This window comes from Gopherus flavomarginatus, chromosome 1 (assembly GCF_025201925.1).
Source record: "Gopherus flavomarginatus isolate rGopFla2 chromosome 1, rGopFla2.mat.asm, whole genome shotgun sequence".
NCBI lineage: Eukaryota > Metazoa > Chordata > Testudines > Testudinidae > Gopherus > Gopherus flavomarginatus.
Genome location: NC_066617.1, coordinates 325,887,052 through 325,909,798, shown reverse-complemented (window position 1 = coordinate 325,909,798; position 22,747 = coordinate 325,887,052). Strand labels below are relative to the sequence as shown.

The window sequence follows — 22,747 nt, the reverse complement described above, 5'->3', positions numbered from 1 at the left end:
TTATGAGCACTGTGTTTTGCTAACAGATACATGACACAATCCCATCATATTTGACTTGATGCACATCTCTGGTGCTAAGAATGAATCTCAGCTAAATTAGGAGGTCTTGATCCTATGTGATTTATTGAGACAAAACTCCCATTGGTCTTATTTATATATATTTATTCTTTATTGTCTTTATCATATCAAAAATAAACCAGTGAGTGATCCACCAATGGGAACTAAAGAATAAAGTGCACTTTGTTGAATCACTTCTTAAATATATTCACCTCCTTGCTTATTCAGCCACTGGATTGCCCTAATATTGCAGTCAAGTAATTCTCACTCCTGGGTCTCAAGGCCCTAACAAGAAAAATTTGGAATCTGGCTATATCTTATCCACATGCATTATAATAAAAGATGTGAAGAAACGATCCATTGATGCTCCTTACACAAAACCAACGGGTGTGTTAGCTGCATGCAGGCAGTGGAAAGGTTTCCTGTTCCATATATTGTCATGTAGCTTTTGTCATTTTTGTTTGCATCAGTACGTTACTGCGCTGACTGAAACAACAGGAACGCTCTCAGTGATCAGTAAGAGAAGACGAAGGGAAACTTGCTGATTTCAGTGGCATCTCAATGATTTATTTCTGCACTAACTTGAAAACACGTGTGTGTATATTAGCAAAGGGTATCACTGACTTACTGGGATTGGATTAATAAGCATATGAGCATTTTAGCTGGGAATAGAAGTTTGTAATGATGATTCTCTAAATAATTATTGTTCAATTAACAAATTGTATTTGCTGATAGCTATGATTTTCACTGTTTTTCTATAAATAAATGCTAAATCTTTTTGGCATCTTCCATTGAGGTTAATTCAAGGTCTTAAAATAAAAATAGTTGTAGTAGAATACTGTAAAGGGCAATAAACCCATGATATATTGGATTTAAGTCTGTTTATCAGATCATATGGGAGAGTCTGGTTTGTTAATAACATTTCAGTTTATGGGCTGCTGAAGTTTCTGAACAGATAAATGGCCTTGACAAATTAAAGGTTTTCAGCCTGTGGGTTTTTTTTTTAATATCACTGTTGTTACCATTAAGTTGCAAGAGCAACAAAGCAGGCTGCAGTGCCCACATCCCTTCACTCGGGGAGTCATAACAAGCTGCAATTAATCATTACACTTGATAACATAAGAACTGTTGCACTCAGTCTGCGTCATCTGTAATTTTCCAAATCCCTGGTGTTTTCGGGTAGTTCCTCCTGTTGGTGCTCCATAGCACTAATATTTTTCTGTCCATAACTTTATTTTGTTGTCTTTTGAACAGGTGGAAGATATTTCAGCCACTCACGAAGCTGCAATGTTAGAGATGGAAAATAATCATGCAGTTGCCATTGCAGTACTCCAGGATGAGCATGACAACAAAGTTCAAGGTAATCCTGGGACACTTATACATATGGAGCCATCTTAGTCCTAAAGTTGGGAGTGCTGTGAGATAGGCTTGAAGCTCCTTAATCCCGATCAGATGATGAAATTGCAGTTGGCTGATAACCCTGGCCCTCTAACTTTGGACTGAATTCTCACTATGTAGTTGCACTGTAGAGAGGTGATAAAGGGAGAAAACAATATTCCACAATGAAACCCTATAAACCTGTCTTGGCTGACAAGGATGAAAATAGAAAAGCACCTCAGTACACGCATAATGCTTAAGATAGGGGTTGACTAGAAAAGCTGGAACCTATGCCTTTCGATTGCTCAATATACCCCAACATCCCTGCCAGAACACAAGAGGACTCCAGTCGCTCTTGATTAGGGAGACCAGACAGCAAATGTGAAAAATCGGGACGGGGGGTGGGGGCTAATAGGAGCCTATATAAGAAAAAGATGCAATAAAATCAGGACATCTGGTCACCCTACTCTTGATGGAAGCATCATTGTTGTAGACATTTAAAATTAGACTGAACCCACTAGTAAATATAGGGCAGGGAATAACTCTGCACTTCAGAGTCAGTGCTGCAATGGGCAGAGGTTTGATTTTGCCAGGTATGAGTTAAGGGCTATTGCTACGGGCACCAGCATTGTAGAATGGCTGCTCCCCAACACCTCCCCCTTCCTGAGCAGACAGTATCAAACTGCAAGACATTATGCACACATTGTCACTGCAGAGGGGCTCCCAACAGGCACATAGCATCCAGCCTAGTTTAGTCACCGATTCCTCTACTTCGTTTTGTAAAGCTGCATGCCAGCTTTTCTATTACACCAGGGGCTTCGATGAGAATAATGTCATAAGCCTAAATGTTACTGGCCAGTTGCAGGGATTTTATACTGATTGATGTGGTATATAATAGATACCTACCATGTTTGCAAATAATTTTGACCTCTGAATAATGAAAGGACAGTTGTTTTTATGGCAGCATGGTTACAGCCTTAAACTAGACATGTTGGTGCGAATGTCGAGCTGGACCCTGCAAGGTGACACCTGCCTTCCACTCTCTGGGGGTTAGTGAGAACTGAGAGGTACTCGGGACCGTACTTGGTCAGGCCCTTCATGAAATGAAATATTAGTTTTAGCTAATCGTCTTAGGCTGTGAAGGATGGTGAGCATTAACTGTGGAGACAAAAGGAAGGAAACAGCTGTTTTGGAGAATGCAGCTGTGACATGATTTAAAATGAAGCCCCTGATGCTAATGGTGTTCCTTATAAGCCCACCAGTGAATAGCGTTAACACCTATAAAGGGAGCTAAAAAAGGAAGAGGTTAGTGCTACAGTGCATTTCAGACAGAAATACTGCATGGGAGGAATCCTTCGCTTAGATTGGAAGGATCTGTCATGCTGTGATCAAGCACTGGAATGGGTTACCTAGGGAGGTGGTGGAATCACTTCCTTAGAGGTTTTTAAGGTCGGGCTTGATAAAGCCCTGGCAGGGATGATTTAGCTGGAGATTGGTCCTGCTTTGAGCAGGGAGTTGGACTAGATGACCTCCTGAGGTCCCTTCCAACCCTGATATTCTGTGATTCTATGAAACTGAGAACAACTTCAGGCCTGATCCCATCAGGTGCTGGGCACTCAGCTTCCCATAGCTTCACTTGACAGCTCTCTGCACCAGTATAAGAAGTCTGCTTTATGCCAAATGAGATTCAAATGCATGACTCCCTTTGAAGTCATAGAGAGCTGCATAGGTGCAACCGAGAGCTGAATTCTGTCTGTACTGGTGATATTCCCAGGTAATGGAGAACCAAAACTTAGGGTAACATTTTCAAAAATGTCATTGTCTTAGAAGCCTACGTCCCATTGTCAAGAGAGATATAGACACTTAGAAGCCTAAACTTCATTGAAAGTCAATAGGAATTAGGTTTCTGAGACCTGCATTTTAAAGATATGTCGATGTTGCTCTGCTCAGCACTGTAAAACCTCAAGACTCATTTTCAGAAGTGACTAAGGCATTTAGGAACTTAAGTCCCCTTGACTTTCACTCTTGACAATGAGATTTAAGCTCCAAAATCACTTAGGCCTTGCAGTGCTGAGCAGAACAACACCTGAATACCTTTTAAAATCTAGGTCTAAATCTCTTTTGAAAAATAGATATATGCTTCTTAGTCACTTAGACACTTATGAAAATCTTACCCTCAATTTTTTGCCTTATTATTGTGTGTCCATGTGATCTGATCAGACAAACAGAACACAGGCACTTCAGAATAAAACACAAAACACATACATTTACTTGTGTGGATTGATATTCAGTGGGTACCGCTCTTTCTTACACACACACACACACACACACACACACACACACACACACACACACACACACACACACACACACACACACACACACCAGATGCCTAATATTTAAATAACTATGTAACAGCATGGCACCCCACCTCTCCCGAGCACCCCTTCTGATTGGGTGTGTCTGCTTTCCTTAAATAGTCCCAGCCCTGGTATCAGGCCATACCCCCAGGGCTTCCTGCCTGGAGGCAATGGTTTTGCCCTCTTAGTCTATTCTAGTTCCCAGCTCCCCAGCTGAGCCACTAAGTAGTTCCATTCCTTTTGTGGGGGTTTATTGCTGTCTGATTGTAGCCCAGTTCCCCAGTGACTATGGGGGGGGAACTCTGGTGCACCCACTACTCCGGGTCCCAGCCCAGGGTCCATAAGAATAGCAGCCATGTGCCATCATGTCTCTTTAATTACACTGCTTTCAGTTCCCTGAGCCACTTCCCCAAGGGTCCAGTCTCCAACAAAGCTTCACCCTTACATTTGGGCTCATCTAATTTCAGGCCCAGCAGCCAGGCAGGAGCTTTTCCTCACTCCCCTGGTCCCTGCCAGCACTGAGCTGTCCATGGTGCTTTAGTTCCCTCTGGTCAGCCAGGAACACCATGTGCACTCCTCTAGCTCCTTGGTTCTCAATCAGAGGTACACAGGGGTCTTCCAGAGGGTACATCAACTTGTCTAGATATTTGCCTATTTTACACCAGGCTACATAAAAAGCACTCGCGAAGTCAGTACAAACTAAAATTTCATAGAGACAATGACTTGTTTATACTGTTCTATATACTATACACTGAGATGTACATACAATATTTATATTTCAATTGCTGTAGTTTATAATTCTATGTAACACTATGATTTAGTCACGGGTATTTTTAGTAAAAGTCATGGACAGATCACGGGCAATAAACAAAAATTCATGGCCTGTGACCTGTCCATAACTTATACTAAAAATACCTGTGATTAAATCTTGGGGAGGGGGGTGCTGAGAGGGTGTGGAGGCACTGCTGGGGGGCATCCATGGGGGTCACTCCTGGGGGGTGGGAGGGATGCTTCAGGGGGGCTCCCAGGACCAGTGACACCAGCTGTCTGGGACCGTGGACCGTAGCTGCTCTGGCCAGCCAGCCAGGGACCACTGCTGGCAGCTGCAGACCATGGCTGCTCTGTCCAACTGCCCGGGGACCACTGCTGGGGCCAGTGGATCACAGTTGCTCTGGCCTCTCTAGGACTGCTGCTGGGGGCTGCAGTAGCAGCAACTGGTGTGGCTGTCCTGGGGGCCGCCTGAGCAGCTGGCCCTGGGGCCACACTGGCCCTTGCAGAAGTCACAGAGATCGTGGAAAGTCATGGAATCCGTGACTTCTGTGACCTCTGTGACAGACACAGAGCCCTAATTATATGGTAAAAAGGAGAAAGTAAGCAATTTTTCAGCAATTTCACAGTGTGCTGTGACACCTTTGTATTTTATGTCTGATTTTGTAAGCAAGTTTTTAAGTGAGGTGAAACCTGGGGGTATGCAAGACAAATCAGACTCTTGAAAAGGGTACACTAGTCTGGAAAGGTTGAGAGCCACTGCTCTAGCTCCAGCATGGAACTGGCTCTGGCTCTGGCTCTGGAACTTCTTTTATATGGCCCTCCTGCAGCCCTTCTGATTGGCTTCTTCCCCTGCAGACAGTCCAGCTGCTTGGAGGAGTCCTCTTCTGCTCCTTTCCTAGGATGGGTGTGGCAGGGCACTGAAGCTTCTAGCAAGGGTTCTCTTGGCTTAGTCCACCCTATAATACTGTACTAGATTTTCTGTTACCTTCCTGAATTAGGTAATATTGCTTAGGTTTGTGATCAGCCTTTTAGAAACATAGTTCAGAACCATCTAGTTTATGTTAGTTGACCTCTGCAGCCTGTTTCTTCATCCTATAGACAGAAGATAGTTTGGTATCTTTTAAAATTATTATTCCTTTTGAAAACAAAACTGTTCCCTGATTGAAGATGTTTTTAACTATTCAGCTACTTTATTTTTCAAGGATAGAACTCCAGTGTTACTATTGAGGCATATGCTGTCAGAATCTTTGTGCATTCTTCTCCTAGCACAGGTTTCAAGTACCCTCTTGTGGATGAAAATGGCATTGCACCAGTTAAATTATAATGTACTCCAAGCATTAGTGAACAAGAATGATTGGAGAGAGATGATTTAATTTATTCAATCACAGTTTGCTACAATTGTTTTAGTTATTAAAATTTAATCTACTTCTGATTATTAAATCATAGTTAGGTGATTTATTCCAATAATTATACAAATAATCATATAATACTAATATAGTACTTTATGATCTTCAGAGTACAACATACTCATTAATTAATTAACCCTCCCAGTATTTCTGTGAAGAATCCTAGGTAAGTGTTCTTACACACATTTTTGCAGATGGGGACCTGGAGACATACAAGTGATTTAAGGCCCAAACTTAATATTGCCCACTCATTTGAGGTACCTCAATTTTTGATGCATGCCTGGAAATATTAAGAGCCTAGTTTTCAGAGGTATGAGCACCCATCATTCCAGTCAGACTCAGCAAGAGCCGTGGGTTCTCAGTATCTCTGATTACAAGGCCCTCAGAAATGAAGGCACCCAAAATCAGTGGATGCTTTTGAAAATTTAGGCTTTTGTGATTTGCCCAAGGCCATGCAGTGAGTTATTGCCTGGCTCCTAGGCCCTGCTCAGTTCATTAGAGCTGCCTTCTTAATAAAGTTTAGTTCATGTTAGGGAAGATAAATATACTCACTGTCCATGATTTATACTGTTTGTTAGACCCATTTAGCAATGTAATTTTTATGGATTTTCTCTAGAACTGATGTCTGTCCACGAACTGGAAAAGAAAGAATTGGAAGAGAGTTTTGAAAAACTGCGGCTGTCACTCCAGGTTAATACTTTTGTTATGTCCAAACCCCAATTATGTCGCAAAACTGTTCGTTATGATAGCACTTTGGTGAAATGGAATTCTCTCTGCCAGTCTGAGGGCATGGGTGCTGTATAGTTACTGACCCTTAACTCCACAGCGTTTTCTCATAAGGCAGTTCTCTGCACACCCATTGATTCTGGATGTCCGATTTGCAAAATTACCATGCTGATAGTTCTCAATAACTATAGTATGTGAATCCCTGCACTCTGATTGACTAATTGCCATTATTAGTCAATCAAAGTTTAGGGATTTGCATAATTACTGTATGATGATTTTTAAATAACTGTCCAGCAATTATGCACATTTTATCTGTACCGATTGACTAGCCCCTCTGCTCTGCTTGGTTCTTGTGCTCATTCTTTTCAAACTGTATGTTAGCTACAAAGATGTCTCCTCAGCTTCTCTCCCTCTAGCGGAAGCAGCAAAACGCTAAATGTGCCTGAAGAAGAAGAGGGAAGACATCAAAAGCAAAGAAATTGCAGATGGGGAAATGGATTTTAAGAAGTTTTTTAAAAACTGTTTTGATTCATTTGCCTTCTTCAGACCCATCTTGCTCCCAGCAAAGTGAATGGAAGCAGAATCTAGGTTTTCCTATCCATCCCAGCAGGATTGTTGTGCTCACAATAGTTTTATATACCAATTTGTAAAATAGTTTTCTGAAGCAAATCTCCCCTTTTGGTTCTGCAGCTCTAATCTGTCACTTGCACTGTCCTGTCTCTGTTTGCCTGGCACAATTTCTCCCCACAATGACCAGCTGAAAATCAGATCAACTTAAAATGATTATAGTGAAATTCAGCTGTTCTGGTTCTCTAAACTGAGATAGAAATCCACCGAGGAAAGAGTGTCCCTGTGATTTAACATTTAAAATCCTTTCTTCCATAAAGTAATTAAAGAGACTAGCTACAGTAGTAGGATCAATAGCACCTACATGTTTGTCTGAAGCCTTCACCAGGGTCAAAAGTACATTGATTATCTCATGAATCCCATCACTGATTTAGGTGAGTTGTTTTATAACCTGTAGTATTGTTTTAGTGCTGCAGAGCTAATGCCGTGAAGAAAGAGTAAGCCAGTTTCTGTTCTGTCTCATACATCATCATCAAAAGAGTTACCTACATTCTGACTGCAGAATCTGTCACTGATAATGATGCAAGAGGCAAAAAGAACACAGCATAGTTTTCAGATTTCGAGTTAAATTTTCTAGCAAGGCAAAGGAAGAAGAGTTGCAAGCAGATCCTCTGTTACTTGGCTTCACAGTCATTAATTCCCCACACCATCCTTTTCCTTGTGTAGATGGCAGAGATCCCAGATGCTGCTAAAGCTGATGGATAGTGACTATGCAACTATTCTGAACCAAGCTGCTGGACTGAGAGGGAATTATTTTCCCCTAACCCATCTGAGGCCTCCTAGCAAAGCCCATTTATTTGGGCTTTAGCATTTGGTCCTTAGAGTGGTGTGAACCACCCCCTTTCCTCTTAGTGGAGTGTTAACTCTGAAACATAATGATGACAGTCCAAAGTCAATAATGTTAACTCTTTCCAGAGGTGGCGCTGTGAGGAGGGGCTTGCAAGGGCTATAGCCACCCCAAAATTTGCCTTAGCCTCCCATAGCCACCCCTCCCAGTGCAACGTTCAAATATTATGCAGATACTTCTCAGCTGCTGCTGGCAGCAGTGCTGCCTTCAGAACTGGGTGCCCAGCCAGCAGCCATCACTGTCTGGCCACCCAGCTCTGAAGGCAGTGCCATCTCCAGCAGCAGTGCAGAAATAAGCCCAGACAGGTGGCCAGGAGGCCCAAGAGCAACCCCTGACCTGTGTTCCCTCCTGTGTTCACACCACGCAGGGCAGGTGGAGGGTCCACGGTTCCCCACAGCAGCCTGGACTGACCCCCTCCAGCCCATGCTCCTGGGCCCATGCTCCTGGGCCATGGTTGCTGCTCTCTGAAGGCTCTGCCAGCCCTGGAGCCAGGTCCCGTGCCTGGGAAGCTCTTACAGGCACAGCCCTCCCAATTTTCTGCCTATCCCACCTCAGTCTCCACACTGGGAAAAAACTGGCACCACCTCTGACTCTTTCACTGCTTATCATTTTAGCAGAGACATCTAGCTGCTCTGAAGCTTGGGATTGTGGGCAGCATTTGAGCACCTCCCCATGCTGATCCCTGAGGAGCAGTAACCTTATAGAGTTTATCTGCTTCATGAGTATGACACAAACATGCCTGTCCTTCAAAGCAAGGAGACTGGGTCTCACACAGCCAAAAGAGCTGGAATGTCTTAGCTTGATGCAGGTTTAGAAGCTGCAGTTGGTGGCCAATTTAAGCTAACCACATGATTAATCTCGGTTTCGCCACATGAAATCCTGATTCTGTTACTTACCAAGTTATCAAAATCTGCACTGCGAGTTTGAGTGATTTCATGTAAAAACGTCCTCTCACGGTAGCTTCTAAATCCTTCTACTCAGTGCTCTCACGTACTCTAACAGTGGTGGAAAATGATTTCTATGAAAGTATCATTAGAGCCTAACAGTTTTTTACTTGTCATTAATTGCAGGACCAAGTAGATACCCTCACCTTCCAGAGCCATTCTCTAAGGGACAAGGCAAAGCGATTTGAAGAGGCTTTAAAGAAAAACACTGAAGAGCAACTAGAGGTAGCTGACAACCTTAATATACATTTTAAAAACAGCAGGACATGCTTGTAAATATGCCCACATTTGCACTGGTAGGTTATTAGCAAAGGAAATCTCCACTCAAATGGGCCCAAACCAAAGCTCTGGATCACTTTGTAGTGGGGGTTGGAATCTAAGCGTGGCTCTGGATACAAAGATCTCTCACTCTCTCTAATTATTGGGTCATTATCCATCCATTTCTGGTTTTGCTTCATTTTGTCTATTTCTCACTTGCATCCTGCCTCTACAGTTCTGTTTCTTGGGATTTTTCTCTGGCTCCCTCTGTTACTTTTTAGTACCCTCTAATCCTCTCTCTCTTCTCCCCTCCGTGGTGTTTCTCCTTCCTCTTCACATTTTTTCCTATGAATGTGCCTCCCCCTGCTGGGATTCTTTGCTGTCCATCCTCATTTTTCCTGTAATGGACTGTCTAGCCCTGGGGATATCATAGGAGAAGTTTATTCCATCAATATCCTGTTCAAAATACAACAAAGCAATAAAATCCCTAAAGCTGGTGGTCGAAATGAAGCCCATTATTAGCAGACACTATGGGAAATTGGACCCAATGAAGACCATTTTCTAACCTTGTGCCTCACATACCTTTTGAGAATTCAGAACTCCCCCCTTTCTACTGCATTGGAACTTTCCTTGGGCTAGACTGAGGTCAGCGCCTGCTTCTTTCCAACAGAGCAGCACAAAACAACTGGGGTATACTGGTGAACTTGCCTTCTTAGAGCAAAATGTGTGTAAAGGGCCAGATTCTGTTCTGAGTTACACTGCTGCAAATCCGGAGTAGTGACACCAGCGACAGTGGAGTGAGTTGTACCATCGTAAAGCCAAAGTAACTGAAGTCGTTGGTGTTACTCTGGATTCTATTCAGTGTAATTGAGAGAAAAATGTGGGCCAATACTGCTTTGGTAAATGGAACCTTAGCCCCCTAACTTCAGCAGTACTAAGCTAGAATGAGGAGTATCTTTGTGTCCTGATTCACTGTCTTTCTCCCCTCTGGGAGTTTAATCCTAATAGCTAGTTTACCTGTTTTGCCACACACATCACAGACAGAGTGATCCGCTATTGTTCTAACCTGCAAACACCCAGCCCCGGTCTCCAAACTTTGTTGCTATTTCACACTTGTGCTCTTCTCCAGAAAGAGTAAAGCTCCCCACAGACAGAAACAATTCTATATATTAGGAGACTTAGCAGTGGGTCGGGTTGTGGGTGCTGAGCAACATTCGGACCTCTTTCACCTACTGCAAGTACCTCCCCCACTTTGTCTCTCTTATGAAATTAGGTATACAGCTAAAATGATTGAACGGTGATAGTGGGTAACATTTTCAAAACAACCCCAGTGATTTTGGAGTCTGCATCCCCTTGACTTTCATGGGAGCTAGGCTCTAAATCAGTTGGGTGCTTGGGAACATTTTACCAAGTGGCTGAATACGTGATTACGGTTGGAAGACTTAGATTTCACTGTCATCCTTCTTTTCCTAGGTTGCACTAGCTCCATATCAGCACTTAGAAGAAGATATGTATAGCCTGAAGCAGGTTTTGGAAATGAAGAATCAGCTAATTCATCAACAGGAAAAGAGGATCATGGAACTGGAAAAGCTGGTCAGTTATCATTTTCCCCTCACAGAACAGGGAGATAGGAAGCTAAGAGCTAAATTGGAATGGAGGAGGCCGGGACTGGAAAAACACAATGAAGGGATCACAGAGGGCTAAACACTGTTTTCTGCACCCTGTCCTCTCCTGTGAAGTGTCCCAGTTTTTCATTCGAAAATGGAGAGTGGGAAGGGAGTGCTTCTTTTTATCTACTTCCCCACCAGCCTTCTTCCTCCCCCATGACATTCCACAAAACCTCTCCATGACTCCCCGTTTTGGTCTTTCTGGTTTTCACTTTGAAATCTGCTCTGCCTGCAGGGGAGGTTAGGTAAGGGAGGAGACAGTGGAGGAGGGGGGCCGCTGTGATACCTGCATCCCTATAACTAAGTATGGGGCACCAGCTGTCCCCTGCCTCTGGAGTCAGGAGTAGGGGCAGCCAACAAGGCGGGAGCAATATGAGTTGAAGAATGAGACACTTATGCCTTGTGGCTCCTTAATTCAGTAATCGGTGTGAACTCTTGCCTCAGTAGTGTAAATTAGCAAGGGGCAACCAGAAACCCCAGATTAGGGTCACCTGCGAGCTCCCCACCATACAGATAACAGTGCCTCCTAGCCACTCCATTCTCTCTCTCTTTGTGTTTTGGTCTTCCCAGGTATGAACTTTTCAGTTAACCAGGAGTTACGTTTTCATTGTAAAGTGGAGCCATTTTGTGAGACTTGACCTGTGTGAACCACAGTAGGCTTCTACCGCAGTGACAGGATGAGCCACAGTGGGGCAGCCGGGCTGGCTGCTTTAGCACAGCACTTAGCAAGCTTTGTTTCTATTTATGGGGAAGTTTGGGAACCCAGTTGATTACTTTGTTGAACTGACCAACTGCTGGTGTGAGCAGATATAGAGTGAAATAGCTCTTCGCAGCTGAGACTTCTTAACAGCACTGTGTAACATGCTGCTTCCTTAAGCTAGAGCAGAATGGGGAAACAGCTGATACAGTTACATTCACTGGCCTAGGTCGTCTCCAGTCCTTCTGTTTGTGCTATTTCTCAACCATGCCAGGCAGTAGGATTCTACTTCCACGATGGATATGATTTATATAACTCTGTTACAAGAGGTCTCAATGTGGGGAGGTGGCCGCAGCAGATGTCAGGGGATTATGACTCCCTGGCCTTTGGGAGGGGGAACTCAGGCATATGTTAGGAAGGTTCTGTGGGGGGAGCAGAGGGGTCCAATATGAATAAAAGGGGTACTACTGTGGGAAAGGTTGAGAATCACCACCCTATGACTCAGAACATTGTACCTAACTCACCACTGGCTCACTTCAGTGCCATACCAGTGTGACATGCTGGTAAGGCTTTTACAACCTAAAATCACATCTGCAACCAGAATAATCTACCTTCCTTTGACAATAATTATTAGCTGTTACCGTAAGGAAAATAGAGCTTCTTCCTAGAGATTAAAATCCAAATTTCCCTGCATCAAGTGCTGCTATTGCTGCAAACTCAACGAGCCCTCTCTTGTTGCAGGCTGAAAAAAATACAATATTGGAAGAAAAAATTCAGGTGCTGCAACAGCAGAATGAAGACATGAGAGTCAGGATTGATCAAAATACCGTTGTGACAAGGTTTGTACAGATCCTTGTAAACCATCTGAGTTTTACAGGAAACAGTAAAATTACAACTATCCATGGCTAACAGCCACTTCAGAACCAGTAAAACTAAGCATATTTCTCCCCCTTGAAACTTATTTTAATTCCCATCTGCTTATTTTAGCATAAAGGAGGTTGGCTACATCTCATGTTACATTAAGCTCCCAGCCTCATCACTGAGAACAAAAGTCCCAATTGCCTCTGAGTCCTGAGTCAACGCCACACTATTAGTCAGCAGCTAGTGAGTGTGGGAGAGCTATTAGTTAGAACAGTAATATACCAACTTTGCTGGTGGCCTAACTGTACCTAAGGCTACTTTAGCATTTTTTATTATATTATATTATATTATATTATATTATATTATATTATATTATATTATATTATATTATATATTGCACTAGAACCTTTTGTGCTAGGCACCATATAAACAGAGAACAAAAAGACAATCTCTGCCCCAAAGAGCTTACAATCTAAGTGTAAGACACCAGACAACAGATGGCTACAGAGAGACGGGGGAGTACAAGGAAACAATGAGACAATACTGATAGGCTGTGGGCTGAACACACCAACAACCTAACCACTGTCAAGTTTTTTGTAGGCATTATGGCAAAATAAATGGTATCGCATCTCGACCATTTCCAGTCTCTCCAGGTTAACACTCAATGTCAATTAGATACAATTATTTTCTACAAATATTTGCAGAAAGGACGCTGCTACGTTTAAAGAGTGTTTCTCCTTAGTGGCTGGGTTTCCTTATGGATCTTAACTTCAGGAGTCCCCTAATACGAACCAAAGCTTCCTGAACTTAGACATTTAAAAGCAAATATGCCCCATCAACATTCATCTAGGACTGTGGTTTTCAACCTGTGGTCGCAGACTCCTGCAGGTCTGCAGACTGTCTAAGATTTCCAAAGGAGTCCACATCTCCATTTGAAAAGTTGTAGGGGTCCACAAACGAAAAAAGGTTGAAAACCACGGCTATAGGAGGTAGGTTCCTACAGTCACTAATAGGTGTTGTGTTTTGTTTCTTTTATATACATTTCTCTGTGGGGAATGTTGAGGATCCTGAACTTAGATCTACCTGGAAAGTCAACTTTAAAGCAAATCATTTTTCAGCCTTGTTACACGGGTATAGGGAGGGGTTAATATCAGAATTTGTATACAGAGGCAATGAATGACATCCAGTAATTTGTCTCCAACAGTGGTTAATGCCTGATGGTTCAGAGGAAGACATAAAACTCCCACAATTCATCCCGTTATGTATGGGGTTGTCATAACCTTAGTCCCACATTTGGACCTTAGCGTCCAAAATATGGGGGTTAGCATGAAAACCTCCAAGCTTAGTTACCAGCTTGGACCTGGTACCTGCTGCCACCACCCAAAAAATTAGAGTGTTTTGGGGCACTCTGGTCCCCCTGAAAAACCTTCCCTGGGGACCCCAAGACCCAAATCCCTTGAGTCTTAAAACAGAGGGAAATAATCCTTTTTCCCTTCCCCCCTCCAGGTGCTCCTGGAGAGATACAGAGACACAAGCTCGGTGAATCCAAACAGAGTGATTCCCCCTCTCTGTTCCCAATCCTGGAAACAAAAGTACTTTCCTGTTCCCCCAGAGGGAATGCAAAATCAGGCTAGCAAATCCAACACACAGATCTCCCCGATTTCTTCCTCCCACCAATTCCCTGGTGAGTACAGACTCAATTTTCCTGAAGTAAAGAAAAACTCCAACAGGTCTTAAAAGAAAGCTTTATATAAAAAGAAAGAAAAATACATACAAATGGTCTCTCTGTATTAAGATGATACAATACAGGGTCAATTGCTTAAAAGAATATTGAATAAACAGCCTTATTCAAAAAGAATACAAATCAAAGCACTCCAGCACTTATATTCATGCAAATACCAAAGAAAAGAAACCATATAACTTACTATCTGATCTCTTTGTCCTTACACTTAGAAACAGAAGACTAGAAAGTAGAAACTACTTCTCCAAAGCTCAGAGAAAGCAGGCAGACAGACAAAAGACTCAGACACTCAATTCCCTCCACCCAAAGTTGAAAAAATCCGGTTTCCTGATTGGTCCTCTGGTCAGGTGCTTCAGGTGAAAGAGACATTAACCCTTAGCTATCTGTTTATGACACGCCCCCCAAATTGCAGACAGTGGGGAAGCTCACTGGTGGCGATTTCCTTCTAGAACTTGAAAATAAACAGATTAATACAACACATGCACCGTTACATATACCCCTAAGTATATAACTAACAGACTTCTACATTTTAAGAACACTTTTTAACTACTGAATTCTGGGAAACTCTCACGGGAGAGTGCATCAGCTACTTTGTTAGAAGCTCCTGTGATGTGCTGAATTTCAAAATCAAAATCTTGGAGAGCTAAACTCCAACGAAGAAGTTTCTTGTTGTTCCCCTTGGCAGTATGAAGCCACTTTAGTGCAGCATGGTCAGTTTGTAGTTGGAACCGCCGTCCCCAAACATATGGGCGTAGCTTTTCCAGGGCGTACACAATGGCATAGCATTCCTTTTCACTGACTGACCAGTGACTTTCCCTCTCAGACAGTTTCTTGCTGAGAAACACGACAGGATGGAAGTTGTGATCTGTTGCTTCCTGCATGAGCACTGCTCCTATACCACGCTCAGATGCATCTGTGGTTACTAGGAATGGCTTGTCAAAATCCGGGGCCCTGAGCACAGGGTCAGACATGAGCGTTGCCTTAAGTTGGGTAAAGGCCTTTTGACACTCATCAGTCCACTTAACTGCATTTGGCTGGGTCTTTTTGGTCAGGTCGGTCAGTGGGGCAGCGATTTGGCTGTAGTGGGGTACAAATCGCCTGTAGTATCCGGCCAAGCCTAAGAAGGATTGGACCTGCTTCTTGGACCGTGGGACAGGCCACTTTTGGATAGCATCCACCTTGGCCTGTAGGGGGTTTATGGTTCCTCGACCCACCTGGTGACCCAGGTAAGTCACTCTGTTTTGGCCTATTTGACACTTTTTGGCCTTAACAGTTAGTCCTGCCTGCCTGATGTGCTTAAAGACCTTTTCCAGGTGTAGTAGGTGTTCGGGCCAGGAGTCTGAAAAAATGGCCACATCATCGAGGTAGGCAACTGCAAATTCTCCCAGTCCAGCTAGTAGACCATCTACCAGCCTCTGGAAGGTGGCGGGTGCATTTCGAAGGCCGAAAGGAAGGACATTGAATTCATAGACCCCCGCATGGGTGACGAATGCTGACCTCTCCTTGGCAGGTTCATCTAGCGGTACTTGCCAGTACCCCTTGGTTAAGTCTATTGTAGAGATGAACTGGGCACGTCCCAACTTTTCCAATAGCTCATCGGTACGTGGCATTGGATAGTTGTCCGGACGAGTTACCGCATTTAGCTTACGGTAGTCCACGCAAAAGCGTATTTCCCCATCTGGTTTGGGTACCAGAACCACTGGAGATGCCCATGCACTGGTAGATGGGCGGATTATACCCATCTGTAGCATGTTCTGGATCTCCCGTTCTATAGCAGCTTGGGCATGAGGAGACACTCGGTAGGGTGGGGTTCTGATTGGGTGAGCATTACCTGTATCAATGGAGTGGTATGCCCGTTCAGTCCGTCCTGGGGTGGCTGAGAACAATGGGGCGAAGCTAGTGCACAGCTCCTTGATTTGTTGCCGCTGCAGACGTTCCAGGGTGGTTGAGAGGTTCACCTCTTCCACGCCACCGTCTTTTTTCCCGTCGTAGTAGACACCGTCAGGCCACTCAGCATCATCTCCCTGGACTGTAAACTGACAAACCTGTATGTCTCTGGAATAGAAAGGCTTGAGAGAATTAACATGGTACACTTTAGGCTTTAGTGAGGAATTGGGAAATGCTATGAGGTAGTTTACAGCTCCCAGGCGCTCTTGGACCGTGAATGGCCCTTCCCATGATGCTTCCATCTTATGGGCCTGTTGCGCCTTCAAGACCATAACCTGGTCTCCTACCTTGAAGGACCGATCTCTGGCATGTCTATCATACCAGGTCTTTTGCTCTTCTTGAGCATCCTTTAGGTTCTCTCTAGCAAGGGCTAAAGAGTGTCGGAGGGTGCTTTGTAGGTTGCTTACAAAGTCCAGAATGTTAGTTCCTGGAGAAGGCGTAAACCCCTCCCATTGCTGCTTCACCAACTGTAATGGCCCCTTAACCTCGTGACCATACACAAGTTCAAACGGTGAAAACCCTAAACTGGGATGTGGTACAGCCCTGTAGGCAAACAGCAACTGCTGCAACACTAGGTCCCAATTATTGGAGAATTCGTTGATGAATTTTCGTATCATGGCCCCCAAAGTTCCATTGAACCTTTCCACCAGGCCATTGGTTTGATGGTGGTACGGGGTGGCAACCAAATGATTCACCCCATGAGTTTCCCACAGTTTTTCCATGGTCCCTGCCAGGAAATTAGACCCTGAATCTGTAAGGATGTCGCAGGGCCAACCTACCCTGGCAAAGATGTCTGTTAGGGCCAGGCACACAGTGTTAGCCCTGGTGTTGCCTAGAGCTACTGCTTCTGGCCATCGGGTAGCAAAGTCCACTAAAGTCAGTACGTACTGCTTTCCTCTGGGCGTCTTTTTTGGGAAAGGGCCCAGAATATCCACAGCTACTCGCTGAAATGGGACCTCAATTATGGGGAGTGGCTGGAGAGGGGCCTTGACCTGGTCTTGAGGCTTTCCCACTCTTTGGCATACCTCACAAGACCGGACATACTTGGCAACGTCCTTGCCCATCCCCTCCCAGTGGAAGGACTTCCCCAACCGGTCCTTGGTTCTGTTCACCCCAGCATGGCCACTGGGATGATCATGGGCTAAGCTTAAGAGCTTCCCCCGGTACTTAGTTGGAACCACCAACTGTTTTTGCGGCTGCCATTCTTCCCGGTGTCCACCAGAAAGAATTTCCTTGTATAAAAGTCCTTGGTCTATAACAAACCGGGATCGATTAGAAGAGCTGAGAGGCGGTGGGGTGCTCCGTGCCGCCGCCCAAGCTTTCTGAAGGCTGTCATCCGCTTCCTGCTCAGCCTGGAACTGTTCCCTTGAGGCTGGGGTCACCAGTTCTTCCTCAGACTGTGGACTTGGGCTTGGTCCCTCTGGAAGCGATGTAGGTGATGGGGTTGTTTCCGTTGCTGGTGAACCGCTCTCCGCTGGTGCACCTGAGGGTATTTCAGGCTCTGGCTGAGCCTTTTGGGTATGGCTGTCTTTGGCTTCTGCCAGTTCTGGCTCACTGGCGCCCTCTGGCGTTGAGTTTGAAAATGTGGTTGCACTTGCTGGTGCTGGTTGCTGTTCCAGTTCCGGGCCTGGGACTGGAGGTGCTGTGGCTGTTTCAGTGGTTGGCGTGGAATCTGAGTCCACTACCTCTGTCTGGGTCTCTGGTAACCCAGACGGGGTGTCTGTGGACGGTTCAGGAACAGGAATGGGTCTGGAAGCTTGCCTGGTTTGGCTACGTGTAACCATTCCCACTCTCTTGGCCCACCTCACCTGGTTGGCCAAGTCTTCCCCCAGTAGCATGGGGATAGGATAATTGTCATAGACTGCAAAAGTCCACATTCCTGACCAGCCTTTGTACTGGACAGGCAGTTGAGCTGTAGGCAAGTCTACAGCTTGTGACATGAAGGGGTAAATTGTAACTTTGGCCTTTGGGTTGATGAATTTGGGGTCAACGAAGGATTGGTGGATAGCTGACACTTGTGCCCCCGTGTCTCTCCACGCAGTAACCTTCTTTCCGCCCACTCTCAAATTTTCCCTTCGCTCCAAGGGTATTTGAGAGGCATCCGGGCCTGGGGATCTTTGGTGTGATGGTGGTGTAATGAATTGCACTCGCATGGTGTTCTTGCGACAGTTGGCCTTGATATGTCCCAGTTCATTACACTTAAAGCATCTTCCATCTGATGGGTCACTGGGCCGAGGTGAGTTACTGGAGACTGGTGCGGTTGAAGGGTAGGGTATCTGTGGCTTTACTTGGGTGGTATGTGGGGTCTTTGGCTGTCCTCGGTTGTAGGGTTTATGGTCTGTGTGCCCCCTGGGGTAATCGTTCCCTTTGACAGTAGCTTTCTTGCTTTCTGCCAGTTCCATCCATTTGGCTCCAATTTCCCCCGCCTCAGCGATATCTTTGGGATTTCCATCTTGTATGTACCGTGTGATGTCTTCAGGAACACCATCCAAGAACTGCTCCATTTGTATGAGGAGGTGCAGTTCTTCCAAGGTTTGAATGTTGTTTCCTGTTATCCAGGCCTCATAGTTTTTTGCAATGTAGTAGGCGTGTTTGGGAAATGACACCTCTGGTTTCCACTTTTGGGTTCTGAAGCGCCGACGGGCATGATCTGGGGTTATCCCCATTCTGTATCTGGCCTTGGTTTGAAAAAGTTTATAGTCATTCATTTGCTGCTTAGGCATTTCAGCTGCCACCTCTGCTAAAGGTCCACTGAGCTGTGACCTCAATTCTACCATGTACTGGTCTTCGGGGATGTTGTACCCAAGACAGGCTCTTTCAAAATTTTCCAAGAAGGCCTCGGTGTCATCCCCTGCCTTGTAGGTGGGAAATTTCCTGTGCTGTGGAGCAATAATTGGCGCCGGGTTGTTAGGGTTGGCTGGCACATGCAGCCCAGCTTTTGCCAACTCCAGTTCATGTTTTCTCTGTTTTTCCTTCTCTTCATTCTCTTTTTGTTGTTTTTCCATTTCTTTTTGGTGCTTTTCCATTTCTTTTTGGTGCTTTTCCATTTCTCGGCGGTGGGCCAACTCTTCTTCTGCTTGTTTCCTTCGGTAGGCCACCTCTTCTTCTTCTAGTTTTCTTTTGTGTGCTGCCTCTTGGGCTGCCTGTTCTCTTTGGAAGGCTGCCAGTTTGATGCTTTCTTCCTTTTCTTTCATCTCCATCTGTCGCCTGTGTTCAGCTTCTTTGTATTGCTCTTCGGCCTCAATTTTTGCCTTAGAAGTCATGATTCCTGTTTTCTTGTGTTGGGGTGCCCTCCGGTGTTTATCTTCTGAACTGCAGGTTCTCTGTTGCCTCCTGAAGTCTGCCTAGCAACAGTGCCTTTAGCTAATCTTCAATGTTAAGTAAACCTGAAAAACCACTTTATTTGCATTCATATAGTGCTGGTAATGACTCTCAATGGGAGTGCTATTGTGTGACAAAAGACCCTCAACAGTCTCTTAATGGCTTCTCGCTTAACATGCAAGCCACAAACTGCCAGAGAGAGCAGAAAAAAAAATTCTCTCTGGTTCCCTTTTAAAACCAACTGTTTCTCTCTGCTAAAAAGCCCTTAGCAGAGAAGAGAAAAATATAATATTCCTACTGGCTTCTGGATTCTGTCTATATCCCACCTGCTGCCACTCATGTCATAACCTTAGTCCCAGATTTGGACCTTAGCGTCCAAAATATGGGGGTTAGCATGAAAACCTCCAAGCTTAGTTACCAGCTTGGACCTGGTACCTGCTGCCACCACCCAAAAAATTAGAGTGTTTTGGGGCACTCTGGTCCCCCTGAAAAACCTTCCCTGGGGACCCCAAGACCCAAATCCCTTGAATCTTAAAACAGAGGGAAATAATCCTTTTTCCCTTCCCCCCTCCAGGTGCTCCTGGAGAGATACAGAGACACAAGCTCAGTGAATCCAAACAGAGTGATTCCCCCTCTCTGTTCCCAATCCTGGAAACAAAAGTACTTTCCTATTCCCCCAGAGGGAATGCAAAATCAGGCTAGCAAATCCAACACACAGATCTCCCCGATTTCTTCCTCCCACCAATTCCCTGGTGAGTACAGACTCAATTTTCCTGAAGTAAAGAAAAACTCCAACAGGTCTTAAAAGAAAGCTTTATATAAAAAGAAAGAAAAATACATACAAATGGTCTCTCTGTATTAAGATGATACAATACAGGGTCAATTGCTTAAAAGAATATTGAATAAACAGCCTTATTCAAAAAGAATACAAATCAAAGCACTCCAGCACTTATATTCATGCAAATACCAAAGAAAAGAAACCATATAACTTACTATCTGATCTCTTTGTCCTTACACTTAGAAACAGAAGACTAGAAAGTAGAAACTACTTCTCCAAAGCTCAGAGAAAGCAGGCAGACAGACAAAAGACTCAGACACTCAATTCCCTCCACCCAAAGTTGAAAAAATCCGGTTTCCTGATTGGTCCTCTGGTCAGGTGCTTCAGGTGAAAGAGACATTAACCCTTAGCTATCTGTTTATGACAGGGGTGAAATGTCTTCTTGCCCTCAGTTGGTGGTCGGGTTGAACAACAGACGGGAGTATAGCCCATATCATTTTATCTCAGCTAGTGTAACAGCAGGGACTGTTCTCATTCACAGAAATGTGTAATCAGTTAAAATAATCTATAACGCTGCTTATCTCCTTCAACAAAGGCTCTGTCCAGTCCACAGCGTAAACCTCTAAAAGGCACATAGCTTAGCCCTGCACTAGGCCAGCTCCAGAAAGCCATCTGCCACTCAAGGGGGTAACACAAGCCAAACCCTCAGTTCTGCAGTGTACAGGAGTGGAGCAGCTAAGGCAGGTTGGTGGGATCATGTACTGAGCGATCTAAGGTCATGTAGTGAGCAGTACCCAAGCTCCCTGTTCCTCTGCCGCCTTCTGGGCAGATGCAGGGAATATGAGTGACCCCTGCTGCTTGCCCTCATTAGGAAGGAGAGAGGCAGCCCCACTCTGAGATGGGAACATGAACAGAACTGTATATGGGGGTATCTGCATAACTGCAGGGGTGGGGGTTCCTGATGCCCAATCAGATGGCGTGGTGTGGGGCTCCCACAGTGGAAGGCGGGAATCAGCATATCATAGAATCAAAAAATATCAGGGTTGGAAGGGACCTCAGGAGGTCATCTAGTCCAACCCCCTGCTCAAAGCAGGACCAATCCTCAACTAAATCATCCCAGCCAGGGCTTTGTCAAGCCTGACCTTAAAACACTTCTAAGGAAGAAGATTCCACCACCTCCCTAGGTAACCCATTCCAGTGCTTCACCACCCTCCTAGTAGAAACGTTTTTCCTAATATCCGACAGAAACCTCCTCCACTGCAACTTGAGACCATTACTCCTTGTTCTGTCATCTGCTACCACTGAGAACAGTCTAGATCCACCCTCTTTGGAACCCCCTTTCAGGTAGTTGAAAGCAGCTATCAAATCCCCCTTCATTTTTCTCTTCTGCAGACTAAACAATCCCAGTTCCCTCAGCCTCTCTTCATAAGTCATATGCTCCAGACCCCTAATCATTTTTGTTGCCCTCCACTGGACGCTTTCCAGTTTTTCCACATCTTTCTTGTAGTGTGGGGCCCAAAACTGGACACAGTACTCCAGATGATGCCTCACCAATGCCAAATAGAAAGGAATGATCATGTCCTTCAATCTGCTGGCAATGCCCCTACTTATACAGCCCAAAATGCCATTAGCCTTCTTGGCAACAAGGGCACACTGTTGACTCATATCCAGCTTCTCATCCACTGTAACGCCTATGTCCTTATCTTCAGCGTACAGTAGATAGTGTTAAAATAGGTGGAGACAGTGAGGAGATAATATTTGATTCTAACCCTTTCTACATCCTCCTCCTCCTTCTCGAGAACTCCAGGGGATTTAGCAATCAGAGGGGAAGGCTGGGCTCCCAAGGAGGAAGAATGGCTTTGTGGTTAAATTGCTGGTGATCCACGTTCAGTTCCCAGCTCTGCCATAGACTTCTGTGTGGTGTTGGGTAAATCACTTAATCTATCTATGCCTCTGATTCCCATCTATAAAATGGGAATAGTAATCCTTCCTTCCCCCACTCTGTGTCTGTCCTGGCTTTGAAGACTGTGAGTGTATCTTACCTCTGCTGATACAGTGACTAGTACGATGGAGCCCCGATCTCGGCTGGGGTCTCTAGATGCTACAAGAATAACAACAGGTCTCTTTTCCATAGCATCCATGACAAATCCTACCTGAAAGATGGAAAAGAGTTGGTTGGGGCATGTGTCTTCATAGGCAGCATGTGTATCATTAATGTGCAATCACTTTGCATCTGCTCATACGCCATCAACCTCAAATCAGCACTAATGAAGTTTGCAGATGACACAAAAATTGGGGAAGTGGTAAGAAGACAGGTCACCGATTCAGTACAGTCTGGATCACTCAGTAAGCTGGGTGCAAG

At 44.8% G+C, this 22,747-nt stretch overlaps 1 protein-coding gene across 1 annotated transcript in view; it reads left to right on the top strand.

The window, feature by feature from the left end:
* Positions 1-22,747, top strand: part of LOC127043303 (microtubule-associated tumor suppressor candidate 2-like) — a 69,663-nt gene that overhangs the window by 36,708 nt on the left and 10,208 nt on the right. Inside the window, exons 4-8 of the mRNA XM_050937303.1 lie at positions 1,312-1,417; positions 6,588-6,661; positions 9,242-9,340; positions 10,847-10,966; positions 12,479-12,576. Coding sequence (XP_050793260.1) covers positions 1,312-1,417; positions 6,588-6,661; positions 9,242-9,340; positions 10,847-10,966; positions 12,479-12,576 — 497 coding nt within the window. The remainder of the gene's footprint in view (positions 1-1,311; positions 1,418-6,587; positions 6,662-9,241; positions 9,341-10,846; positions 10,967-12,478; positions 12,577-22,747) is intronic.